General features: G+C 34.5%; 1 protein-coding gene across 5 annotated transcripts in view; it reads right to left on the bottom strand.

The window, feature by feature from the left end:
* The window catches only part of LOC108977377 (protocadherin-15), a 121,893-nt gene that overhangs the window by 21,007 nt on the left and 87,488 nt on the right, over nucleotides 1-13,398 (bottom strand). For all 5 annotated transcript variants that reach the window (XM_018947031.1, XM_018947029.1, XM_018947030.1 and 2 more), the window contains exons 7-8: nucleotides 10,441-10,620; nucleotides 7,755-7,820 (exon numbers count right to left, since the gene is read on the bottom strand). In XM_018947031.1, the coding sequence (XP_018802576.1) occupies nucleotides 7,755-7,820; nucleotides 10,441-10,620 (246 nt within the window). The remainder of the gene's footprint in view (nucleotides 1-7,754; nucleotides 7,821-10,440; nucleotides 10,621-13,398) is intronic.

Here is a 13,398-nt window from a genome sequence, read left to right as displayed (position 1 = left end):
GATTTTGGAACTAATTGTGTTTGCACTTTTCTTAGGTCCAAATGATGCTTTGAAATAGCTCTCACTGATCTTTACGATATTCCAAAGATGTCAGTAAAATTTCTGACTCTTAATCGTCGATGTTCAAGCACAAGTTTCTTTATTTTATTGACGTGTGGATCATCAGTTGATATGTTGACCCTTTGAATAATTTGTACCAATTAAAAGAATTTGCTTGTGGCAAACAATTATCACCGAAAGCACAGTTTCGGAACCAGAAATTTATTAAATATTTTTGGTGAATAATTTTACTTATCGTAAAAATCGTAAAAAAAGTTGTGTGCTTCAGAAAGACAAGCTTATACTAAAAGCTTCTGATTATTTTGGTGCGACGTTTACGCAGATGTTATTGGAGTTATACTAACCTAGAAAAAAATATATTTTCCGAATGGGTTTCTTGTGCGAAATTGAAATTAAAAATTCTTAACATTTTGTTTTTCACAGTAGTGTATGTAATTATCCGACAACTAGAGTTAAAGTGTTAAGCCATCTTCAAGTGGCTGATAGGTTATTGTGTGCTGACTTTTCATGATAGAAATACGAGGTTTTAAGAGAGCACTTGGTTAGAGCAATAGCTAGTGAGTAATTTTTTATGCAAAAAAGTTTCAAATTTTAGTTCATAGCACAGCATATGTAAGCTTCATGAAATATCTGAGAAATAGCTACACCGATAGGTAACTTGCAAAATTTTGTTCTTAAATATCAGAAGACCAATGCTTTTTTTTAGAATTTTACAACAAACTTCACTATAAATACAAGTAAACTGTCAAAATTAATGCTTTTTAAAGCAAAAAAAAAAATATATATATATATATATATATAAAATTTTCATTATTATTTTTTAATGGCAATATTAATATTTAGACATATAAAAAAAATATTAGAATCTCGCGGTCTTTCACAAACTTTATTTCCATAAATAAGTGAAAAATTACAAATATTACAATATTGCAATAAAAAAATTGTATTGCAAAATGTTAGAGAGCACACACTCCATATAATCAATAGTGTTTATATGTGTAAATTAAAACCACAATCTATCTAATAGGACGATTCTCGTATAAGATACAGTTAGTGCGCATATAATTACTCATCACTGCGGCACAAAGTTATGAGTAGAAACTTGTTTAATCAACAACAACTGTATAAATATAAATACACACATATGCATACATCGATGTGCAGTAAATATTTATAGATAGACCCATGTCAACATACACCTATTGACAATTTGACAGTCTGAGATTGGTTTACCGGAGATTTGGCACGCCACGGCCCACTTGGTCCGGACACTGAATTGCGATGCAAAACCCACACATGAAATTTGACATTTTCCTTTGTGTCGCGTTGTGGTTGTTGTGTATTTTACTGGCATTAAAGATAGCTTTCTGTGCCCCTCCTACCCAGAATTTGGCATTTACTTGAACACTATGTAATGAACACATGCCCACAGCATCACATTATCAGCATCAGCAGCCAACCAAAATTAAAAAAAAAAAAACAATAAAATAAAAATAAAAAATAGTGGCAACACAATCATTAACGGCAACACCAAACAGCCAACACGCTTGATCAATCGTTGAGTTCTTCTTCGCTGAGATTTCTCAGGCCTTTCACGGCGCCTGCGATTTTGACGCTTGACGTTAGGCGCTCGATGCCTTGGCAAATAGTCTTCAAATGGCTCTCAATTATGCCATCATTAAAACAAAGAACGATAGTCACTTGGCAGCGGCAGTTCGAATGGATAATGGGTTAGTGGATGCCGGGTGGTCAATGTGTGTATGTACATGTGTTTTGCATGGCGTTGAGCTTTTGTTTTTGTATTTTTGTTGTTTTGTCTCTGCGCGTATTTGGTAGTTCAATTACCTTTTATGCCTCTGAGCTAACACGTATTTGCACTAATGAAGCGTAATTTGTTTGCATTGAATGAGTTGAAGTCAAATAATTGAGTCTTCTTTGAGATGGGAGTTCTTCGAGACGAGAAAATTTTAGATTAAATTTTAAGTGTGAATCATATATGTATATATATTTTTGAGGCCTGTAATCACATTAAATAATTATAAGTTGACTAACCAGTTAATCCCAATTATATGCAGCTGAGAGATAAAAATGTGCGCAATGAAATATGTTGGGTATTAATTAGAGTCATATTTTCGGTAAAATGGACAAAGGTAGTAAACTCGGGAAGTTTTATCTCGGCATAAAATAAATACTCTTATAATTAAGTTTTTTATTAAAAACAAACTTACTTCATTTCTTATATTCTTGAAATGCGCAAAAAATACTTATCGCATGAGCACAAACCCCAATCATTACTGGCTTTCAAATGTATAGTATCTTATAATTATATTATGCCAGATACACATGTTAGACTAGATATGCATGCAAATTTTCGCAATTGGACATGCGCACATGTTGCTCCATATCAATTGAGCGATCGAGAAACTTGTTTAAATATATTCTTTTGGCATGTGGTACTAGCATTTACAGAAAATCTAGCTAAAACCTGACAAGTAAAGCCAATCTCTGCCATTATCTGCCATTTCAAAAAATGTGTTTATATTGCTCAGCTTTTGCTTTCAAGTATTGAGCGGTTATCTTACACCCACCGAGTGGAATTCACAAAGAGCAGAACATGGCTAACATAACTCATTGACTGATAGCGACAGGCTTTGTGTAAATATGTTGAGATAAAATTGAATAAATGCAAAGAATAAGCTTGAAATCGCTGCTAATGTGGAAATATTGTTATGTATATATTGTATATATATATAATATATGTATGTATGTGTACATGTATGCATATATGTACAAGTATATGTGCTTCTTATAACTCTTTACCATATTTGACATGCGTTATTAGCACTAATCCAATTACTTAATTTTTCACTTCATTTATAATCGAAATAAATTTTTGACTTTATTTTATTATGCTCATTAAGTCCAGCAATCTGCTTATCGGTCTCGTCGAAATTCTTGTGAGTGTGCGCATATAACACTCAAAACACTGACAGCAGAGCAAACACGTTGGCTACTGGTAACAATATTGAAAAAAAATATTTATATATATAAAACTTCAAAAAGCCCGAGCGAGAAACATAACAATGTTTCTACACATTACATCTAGATTACGACTAATACTTTTGGAAAGAAAAAAAAAAAAAAAATTCAATACACGCAAAGCTACGCCAGCAAGCCACACCAAGTACTCGTACTCATTTGATTGCCAAAAAATTGCGCGCAAATTAGCATATAACTTTTTTTTACAAATCTAGCAACGCGACTACAAACATTTTTTATCTTTGTGTTCGACATTTAAGTCATATAATTTTTTATTAAATCCAAAAATGCAAATTTTCCAATTATTCACACATGGAGTTGCCAAAGTATGGCTAAAAACCATATGAAAAAATGTTTGCGCCGCCGCTTATGCGAAATACGATCGCGGACAGAGAATAAAATAATTTGTAATTAATGTGAGCTTATACGCCCGAAAAGCTCAATTTATCGCAGCTTGACTTGCCGATTTTCAATGCAAAAACAACAAACATGTATAAAATTTTTCAACAAAGTTGTATTGAGTGTCTAATGTCTCATAGACAGCCAGCAGTTGTGCAATTGCAGGAAAATAATTGCATCGGAACTTGTTGGCGAGTATATTTGGGGTAATAGAATAGCAAGCAATAGCGGTACTTTAAACCCAACGCCTATGTTTCAAGGTAGTTGTAACATTTTTCTAAAACATTATCAGCAAAGAACAAGGCATTAGTTTAGAAGTAAATTTTTGGCTAAGTTCGGTTGGGTCTAATCTAAAAGTTTAGTTTATGGGAGCTTGACAAAGTTACTACTGTGATTAAAATTAAAGGCGCATTTTTAATTTATATTTCGCGTGTTTTTCGAATCGGTAATTTTTTTTCTGTAACTTGTTACTACTGTTAGTGATATCTATGCTAAACTCATGTCAAATATTTGAGATACACGTCGGTTTGGGAAGTTCTGTAAGTGATTTCTTCAATTTTTACTATGTTTGTCTATGTATGTACTACACCATGCTTATTCGTGATCATTTCGCCACATTTTTAACTAATATCGGGCCGCAATCACCGCATTCGCTAATTTACCTTCGTGTAACTTCTGGCTATTCAACAAATTCACATGAGCACTGCGAGAACACCGTTTTGACTCAATTAGAGATATAAAAGTTGAATCGAGTAAGGCGTGATGGAAGACTTTTCCAAGTGCTATGATATTATCACAGTAGTATGCCTTCTTATTCGAAAAACTCTTTTCGTATTTTGTCAATCGATGCTGTTGGACGTATGTCTCCAGTGCTACCAATCACATTGTGTCATATTTAGTGTTGGAAAGGTGAGATTTTAAGCTTCATTTAACAAAAAAAAAAAAAAAAAAAAATTTAAATTCGGGAAAGTTGAAAAAAAGTTACAGCTGTTCAAAAATGAGTGAAAATAATGAAGAAATTCGCTATATTTTGAAATTTTGGTACAAAAGTAAGAATGCCATGGAAGCCAACAATGAAATTTGTGAAGTTTGCGGAGATGACGCTGTAAAATGTCAAAAAGTGGTCGATTAAAACGGTACTTATTTGTCTATTTATTTATTAGTATAAATATAAAAAAAATTATGTTGATTAGGAATACGAAATTACTTTTTCGACAACCTAATAAAGTGGATTATTATGCGAAGTAAGTAGATCTCGGTCAACTGGTGATTGAAGGTGGTGCTCATAATACACCAACCAGTTTTTAAGACAATGGCAATGTTGTCCGCATATGCCACTATCTAAGGGCTCTGCCGTCTGAGTTCCTTAGCAGTTTATTCACCAATAATGTCCATTGTGCAGTCTTGATGTGCACATTCAAGATTTTCTCGAACGTTCTGTAGCCGAAGTTAACATTTTTCCTATTTTTATTGAATAATATTTCATTTTACTTCATTGAGAAAAATTCTAACTACTGTTGTTTTTGTAAAAACTTGTCATAAAATGTCCATTAAATGCATAAATAAGTTGGCACGCGGAAGCATATTGCTATATTCTACATAATTATTCCAATATTAACATACGTATTAATATGATCATAGTCAAAACAATACACTTTCCGTACGCCACCACAAATTACCGTTATTTGCACAAAGTCAAAATCTCACATGTAAGCAATGGGTATAATGAAATTTAAGAATAAAAAAAAAAAAAACAAATAATTAATGACTAGCCAATAAACTTGGCAAACCGAGCACTACTTTGCCAAACAAACAGTTATTCAGCTGTTATACCATATAATGGTAATACTATATACTTGAGTACATATAAAAGAGATAAATAATCCCACTCGTTTCCTAGTTGGCAGTCAGTTTGAGGAAGTGGGTTGCAACCGTCGGCCCACAATGCTATTGATTTTCACACAGACACAACATAGCTCTAAACATGATGATTCTAAACATGTATTTGTAATAGCATGTATATACGTTACACATTCGTCTAACTAACCGTTCATTCTTAATGGCTACTCGCATCATTTTAATTGGATTTTAATAGTTCGCGCCTTTTCCACTGAACGTGCCGCATACCACTGCCATTCGAAGCACGCTGCACTTGCCACTTGACCAGCTTCAGCGCCCAAATGATTTTCGTTACCAGTGGCAGTTTTCATAAAACGACTGTCACGTGACTCTTCGTGAGTTCTCGAGTGGCATTCTGCTCATCTACTCGTAATAGGCTCTGAAGTTGCTTGTCCTTATAAAAAAAAAATAATAAATTGAATTAAATTCCATTCGTTGCTGTCATTCAAATTCCTTCGATATCATAAAATGCCGCGTTGCCATCGCCGCTAACGCCTTGCTGTCACATACTCCAACTTCTGTCTTAAGTTGTGTTATATTATATAATACCGGCTCATATAAGGCGTCTTAGTCGGCGATGTTGGCAGATTAGTGTTCCATTTTTGTCGATATTTGCCACTTAAGTGTGCATATTATTGGACGATTCTAATGACTACCGAATGCCAGCATGCCGGGTTTGTTTAAATGCGGATCATTTTAGGAGAAAATAGTTTAGTATAAGGCAATTTTGTGCTTAATAAAATTATTAAACAACTATTTGAAAATATTAAAGTGTCTTTGAGATACAAATCCCAAAAACTTGGATGAATATTTTTTCGATTATGACTATTAAAAAAAAAAAGATTGCGAAATTTTCACTGAAATTTCAATTTTTTTTTTGAGAATGTCTACCAAAAATTAAATTATCAGTTTTTTACTTTGTCCAAGTTCTAAGTTAAGGGTTTAACTAAAACGCGAGCTCATTTTTATTACTGGGCCATCGGAATGACGTCGCCATAGTAGAGTTTAAAATATGTTTCTTTTTTCTTAATTTCAGAATTTCTTTGTTAATTGTGTGTTTATAGCAATAAAAATCCTAATAAAATATTTAACATTTTATATGAGAAAAAAATTGAGGAAAGAAGGCTAATTTTTACCCAAGGAAAACCATGTAACCCCTTAAAGCATTTTTCCAAAGACTACTTTTCGGCAGTCGTAAGGAAAATAACTTAAATCTTTAACACTTTTCTGTCACGAGTATAATTTAGGCGTTCACTGCAAAAGAAAGCAGCAGCTAAGTCAAAAGATCTTTGCAGGGGATGGCTCATTGGGTATTCATTACTCGTATATATTTTAAAGACCATCTATTTATTATAAGTAAGTATTGGCGATTGTGTTATTTGCACAAGTTTATTCGAAATTAGTTTTTAGTGTACTACAATTTGTTTTATTATCTGAACATTTGAGAGCAATTTGTTGCTCATGTTCAGCGATTCGTCAACAGCTTTTATGTATTGTACGATGGCAAATTTTATTATATTGCAATTACCTCAAAAGTAGTTTCCTTTAAATATTTCTTCTGAGACTTTTACTAATAAATTAATCATAGCTGCAATGCTGTTTATTCTGCACAAAACAAAGGAGCTGTTTGCATTCTACACTTTTATGTTATGCTTTAAGACATTCTTACAGCAATGCGGTGTTATAAACTCTAGAGGCAAGAAAAGTTGCTTGTAAAATTACAAGTATCGGCGAGAGAGACTTCTGCAATCCTCCATGTACTTTTGTGTGATCTTGTGAAATGCTGTGTTTGGTTTACTGGCTCACCGCTGGCTTCACAGTCTAAGCTGTCGCTATTAAATTGCAAGAGCCTCATATACAATGTGCTGCAACGTGGAGCAGTGAAGCACTGAAATTCCAACAGCCAGCGATTTATGAATTCCTGCTGCAAGCGCGCAGCGTGGCTGTCTCCGTGTGCACTACAGAGTTGCAACGAAAATAGAAAGTGGTGAAAAATCTTTGAGTGCTAGCAAGGAGTGCAGTAAGTGAATGCTTACGGGGGAAACTGGTGAAAGAATGGCACAAAAAGAAAGTTGCGCACTGACTTTAGGTGTTCAACAAGAAAAGTATGAATTTATTCACATATGTAACTAGAAATGATGGTTACATAGTAAATATTTTCTTTTGAAGCTTTAAGATTGTGTTTTTCTAGCTATATATATGCGTCTGTGCGTTCTTCTGCTACGCTAGTTATGTGTCAATACCAATGTTTCGCCGTCAGTATTTTATAAATTTCACTTAACCTCACTGTTTACAAGTTTGTATGTATATTTGTGGCGCCATGTTTATCGGATATTATTATAGTCAAGTCAACTTACCGCTGCGACGATTGTTAGATAATAGCGTTGCACCTTCTCGTAATCCAGCGTTTTGGCGACAGTCACCTGCGAAGAAAAATATGTAAATGTGTATTTGTTATTTTTTCATTAAAAGCGCATTATTTGGTTTATATTACTTTTTTTTGTATGTATATTAAAAACTGACGGATGAAAAATGTATCAATCTATGCGTTTGAGGTGTGTTGCATGGTGTGTAATATCTTTACTCTGACTTTATTAAATATTTGTTTTTATACACATATCTCTAAGTGATTTTGGTATGCAATTTGATTGATTGCATCGATTACTAACAATGACTGACAGTGGAAGGCCAACATTGTATATGCATATACATATATGTGAGTACACATTTGCGCAGGCAACTATGATATATGCAGCAGCTTAAGCAACAACAACATGCGCACATTGTCTATCAGAGTTGTAGATAAATTCGCTAAATCATTGGCCACCAACGCAACACGACTCAAAAAAGGTACGTCCAATATATACATATGCGTGTATATACAATTATTTGTTTACTTATTTTTTACAGGTATATATGTATATGTGTTGCTATTGTTGTTTGCTGCTGTTTGCTTTTGCTTTTCGTTCAAGAATTCATCGAAACAAATGTGACAAGATTTATTGCCTGCATTTAAATAGAATTACCCTCCACAGTGCTGCATTTGGGCTTATCTCAGAAGGGTTTGGTTTTTAGTTCTAAATAATTTGCTGTTAATATGCTTTTATTGATCGTAAATATTCGAGATCTTTATATTTGCTTCATATTATATTACCATTACTATTATTGTGATTTGAGTTTGGAAATGTCAATATTGATTCTAAGGCAATACATATCTACTAATATGGAAATGATTTTACTAAAAAGTGATTCATTGATGTTGTGTAAATAAAAGACTTTTGATCAGTGAATGTAAGAAGGTGTATATATTACAATGGGCAAAAAATAGTAAGACTTTGTTCATAATTTTTAAATTCTTAATTTGATATCTTCAATTGACTTAAAATGGATTCCCAGATTTACACGGCGCAAAGTCAGCAGGAGACGGAGTTTGCGGCACGATATTTGAAAATTTGGCGAAAAACTCAAGTAGAATCAGTGAAGTATGCGACAGTGCATTATCGTTATGCAAAACCCAAGAATTTCCGGCCATAATTACGGCCAATTTTAACGCATAGCTTCGCGCAAATCGCGAATAACGCTCAAATAGTATTGTCTGCTGACAGTTTGGCATTTGGATTACAGTATACCTCGATAATCGAAAAAAACTGTCAACATAACCTTGATTTTTGACCTACTTTGAGGTTTTTTTTTTTTTGCTTCGGCTCACCATTGCCTTGACATTCGGCCGATTGATTGTCTGTTTCCGAATCGTAAGCATAGATCCATGACTCATCGCCAGTAATAATACGTTTCTTGCCATCGTTCTAGTCGGAAAGCATTGTTTCACAGACTTTAACGCGACGTTGATTTTCGGAAAAATTAAGTGATTTTGGAACCAATCGTGCTTTCACTTTTTTTACGCCCAAATGACCTTTCAAAATGGCTTTCACTGCCTCTTCCCATATTCCTACGGTGCTAGAAAGATCTCTGACTGTTAATCGTCGATTCTCAATCACCAATTCCTTTTTTTTTATTGACGTGTTGATCATCAGCTGATGTTGTTGGCCGTCCTAGACGTGATTCGCCGTCAACGCTTTCCTGACCCCACTTGCTCGCATAAAATAATTATCATCGAAGGTCATTTCCAACATTCTGAACGTTTTGGCAGCAGAAATTTGATTTCGCACGCAAAAAATTTAAATTAAAAAATCTTACTATTTTTTGCCCACAGTAGAACATATGTTAATATAAAACATTACTAATGACAAAACTTGGAACTTTCCTTTTTCTTAAAAGCGGTTATTCAAAAGTCTTAATAGAATGTTTGATATTTAAAAAATTTTTTCTATACATTAAGTTGGGTCAAAAAATAATTAAAATCGAAGTTCACCCTATTATGTATACATAATTTTTGCGATCATTTTGGATTAATTACACGATCGTTTACTGATTTAAATTTTGTAGATTAATATCCATACTTTTTGTGGTAGCCGAATAGGTTAACTTTCTTTATAAAAATATTGTTTTTGACAATAAGATACTCGATGCTATTAATAACGATGTTAATCACTCCTTGAACAACCCTGAAAGCACTGTTAATGAGTTCAAGACTAGTATGCCTGCCCTGCTATTGTGGACATTCACTTTTCTGTACTTGATTTAATCATAGAACTAATTTCGAAATTTTGTAATATCACCATGTAATAATTAGGCATGAAGTGCCAGATAATTTGAAACTTAGATCGAATTCTCCTTGGAAACGCTTTTATTTTCTCCGAAACTGGCCCCAAGTGATTATTACTTACTCCAAAATCCTGAAAGAATGATCGCTGAAAACAAATGTTTCATAATAAGTTTTCTAGGATTCTAAAAGGAGTTTCCAGTACATAATTGGCATATGTTATTACATGTGCATAAAACTTCTAAGTATTCATTTTAAATTATAAATTCAGACCATTTCTACAGGTAACGTACATACACAAGAAATAAACGCTTGCAACAAGAAAAGCATATACTTGTATCGATTTGTACATTCGATTTGTATAATTTTCTGACACTCACCTGCCCTTGATGGGGAAAGGAAATTGCAAATGTCCCATAACCATCGGCAATTGTCATTGTCTCATCTTCCGTTGTGTTTGTGTTGCCCTCAACAATAAAATACTCGACGAGCCCATTAACACCAGCATCCTTGTCCAGCGCCTGAATATGACGGAAGATCGTCGTGCCAACCGGAGTGCTCTGCAATAAAACAACAACAATATTAACAAAGTTAATGAAAGGAACTAACAAATGTATTTAAACGGAGTTAAAAATGTAAGAAATAATGCCATAAAAACAAGCATGTATGTATATGTGGCTTTGTTGGTGTGTGGCTGCAAGGGAAAAATGCTGGGCAAATAAAAACGATTTCACTTAAGAAAATCGCGGTGAATGTAATAAACGAGATGCTGACAGGAAAATGTCTAAAAATGGTAAAGCGACTGTTGTACACATGCACCAGCGGCACCATGGTCACATTCACCAAGAACAATTACAACAATTGCAATATTAAGGCATTGTAGCTGAAGGCTTATGGCGCAGTGGAGCGCAAGCTTAAGACATTACTATGCATTGCAGGTGGAGCAGTTGTAGGAAAATTACATGTTGCCATTGCAGCAATTAACATAAATTAACTCGGCTTGAATGGCAAGTGAAATGTGCGTGGCTGGCCATATTTGTAAACGAGAGCAGTGCAGCCAAGAGTCAGCTATAAGAGCGCACAAGCGAGTGGAGATTGAACAGAACTCACTGGAGAAGTGCGGCGGGAAGGGTCGTAAATACTTAAGTGGGGAGTATAAATATTGAGCTTTTGCTGCGAGAAGTGCCAAAGTGCTGGCACATGTTTGGACTTTAGAACTTCAAGCGCATAAGTTATGCTAAAATTAGTACGACGCAGTTTTTGAGATGCTGACAATGAAGTCAACGAATGTATGGCGTTTGCGGAAGCTGACTGCATGTGTACATACATAGGAACACATTTAAAGTTTTTGTGGCTGATGTAGGATCAATCTGATAAATCAGTGTCTTTTTTTGATATTTTAGTGGAGGGCATGGCAAATCGTATAACGTGTAACATATATGAAAATATTTTACGAATATCTCTAGCTCATCCGTGTTTGTACGAATTTTTTAACTTAAAATAATTCCGAAAAGGGTAAATGAACCGGTTTGAAATTAAAAAAAATATATCTGCATATATAACAGGTAATGATTTTTGATATTAATTTCTTTTTTTTATTCAATCTGAATTGTAAATGTTTACACAAAAAACACCTTTGTAGCCAAAAGTTATCCTGTGGATCGGCCATGAGCTCAGGTGAATCTAAACTTTTTTTTAAGCATTATATAATATTATGGTCGTTAAATGCACACTTTTTCATTAAACAACATGCTTCAAAAAAAATTTCAAAAACGCGTTTCCTGGCTTGGAAGTGAATATAATCCTTTAAGTTATAAAAACGTTAAGTTATAATTTGGCACTCATAGTGATTAGATTCAAGTCTTGCTTGTTTTCATTGAAAGATTTTGGGTGTGTGTCTCGGCTTAAAAATAAAAACGAAATTTTTTCCTGCGTTAGTAACGCTAAAGAGTAAAATATTTTTATTCAGAAATATTTTCGAGTGTTGTGATCATTTACTGAAGATCACAGTAAAGACACAAACCAACGAGTAAATAGTAAAAAAACAGATTCATTAATATTTACAATACTATTTTACCTTGCGTCTCACAAAAGACTACTACTCTACTATGTGAACATTGACTAAAATATGACAGTTGTATTTGAAGGGAGAACAAAAAGTCTCTAGAGACACGGACTTATCAAAGCACCCTCGTATTTCACTACACACATAATAGTTGATGAAGCCATTGCCGAAGTATTTTCCACCTTTCTTCACTGCTCGCTTTGTTGTTGGACCACAACACTTGACGCACATTAAACAGCAAATCAAGTCAGAGCCATAAAGCCGCTTGGAAGAATGCCGGCAAATGTCAATACGCGCGGCAAATATGCCTAAGGCAAGGACTATTGCAGTAAGCATTATTTGGCTTCGCCTGCATTTTAGATGAAAGACTACTTCGCTGCTAAGACCACAATGCTTAGCGTGTAGAAAAAAGTTAAAGCGAAAGAAAAAAATTGTGTCTTCACTATTCCTTCTAACTAAGCTGAGCAACTTTAAACCTTGAAAAGGGCTTACAATATTTACGATGCTTCGCAGACTTCTAGGAATATTTGTATATGAAATAATGCCAAGTGTTTCAGCGTATATATGTATGTAGTATACACCCAGAGAAAGAAGATACAAACACACACACACACACAAATCAATGGACTCATAAACTGCCTACTTTAGCCCATTTCTAGTTGCCGCAGACTATAAAAATAAAGAAAATAAATATAAACCATAAAAAAAAAAAATTAAAAATCAACTCACAGCAAACAACAACGGCAACAGAGGCAAGTAAGTCGCTTCTGGTATTAGCAGCGACAGGATTTTAATTGGCAACGAATCGTGGCGCAATTTCCAGAAACGCCGCTACCGTAAAGCCGCACACAAATATTGGAAAAAAACAACGAACTTCCAAAAAAAATTAGGTTTGCCTCTTGCCCAACTAACGCACACACGCGCATGCGCATAGACTTGAACCTGCATCCGCTTTGCACTGCCAGCAGCTTTGTCGCAAAACTGTGATTTGATGTTTTTGCCACTGTCACGCTTTGTTGTTGTTGTCGTTATTGTGTGTTGACAATGTGCGTGCTGTTTTGGCGTTGTTGCTGTTGTACTGTCCGCCGTCGGCTTGGTGGCGCGACACAACAACATGGTCAGTGGTAGCAACAACAAAGCCAGTTACAACAATAACATTGGTGGCAATAACATCATCTGTGTCAAAAGCAACGTCAGTGGCAAGAATAACAACAGCGCCAGACAGACACGAATTGTTAACCGACCGCATTTGGTGCGTGTTGTTTATTTATGT

The sequence above is a fragment of the Bactrocera latifrons genome, unplaced genomic scaffold (genome assembly GCF_001853355.1).
Source record: "Bactrocera latifrons isolate USDA-ARS-PBARC rearing strain unplaced genomic scaffold, ASM185335v1 scaffold_88, whole genome shotgun sequence".
Lineage (NCBI taxonomy): Eukaryota > Metazoa > Arthropoda > Insecta > Diptera > Tephritidae > Bactrocera > Bactrocera latifrons.
The sequence above is the reverse complement of the archived record's forward strand: the minus strand, read 5'-3'. Positions and strand labels throughout refer to the sequence as shown.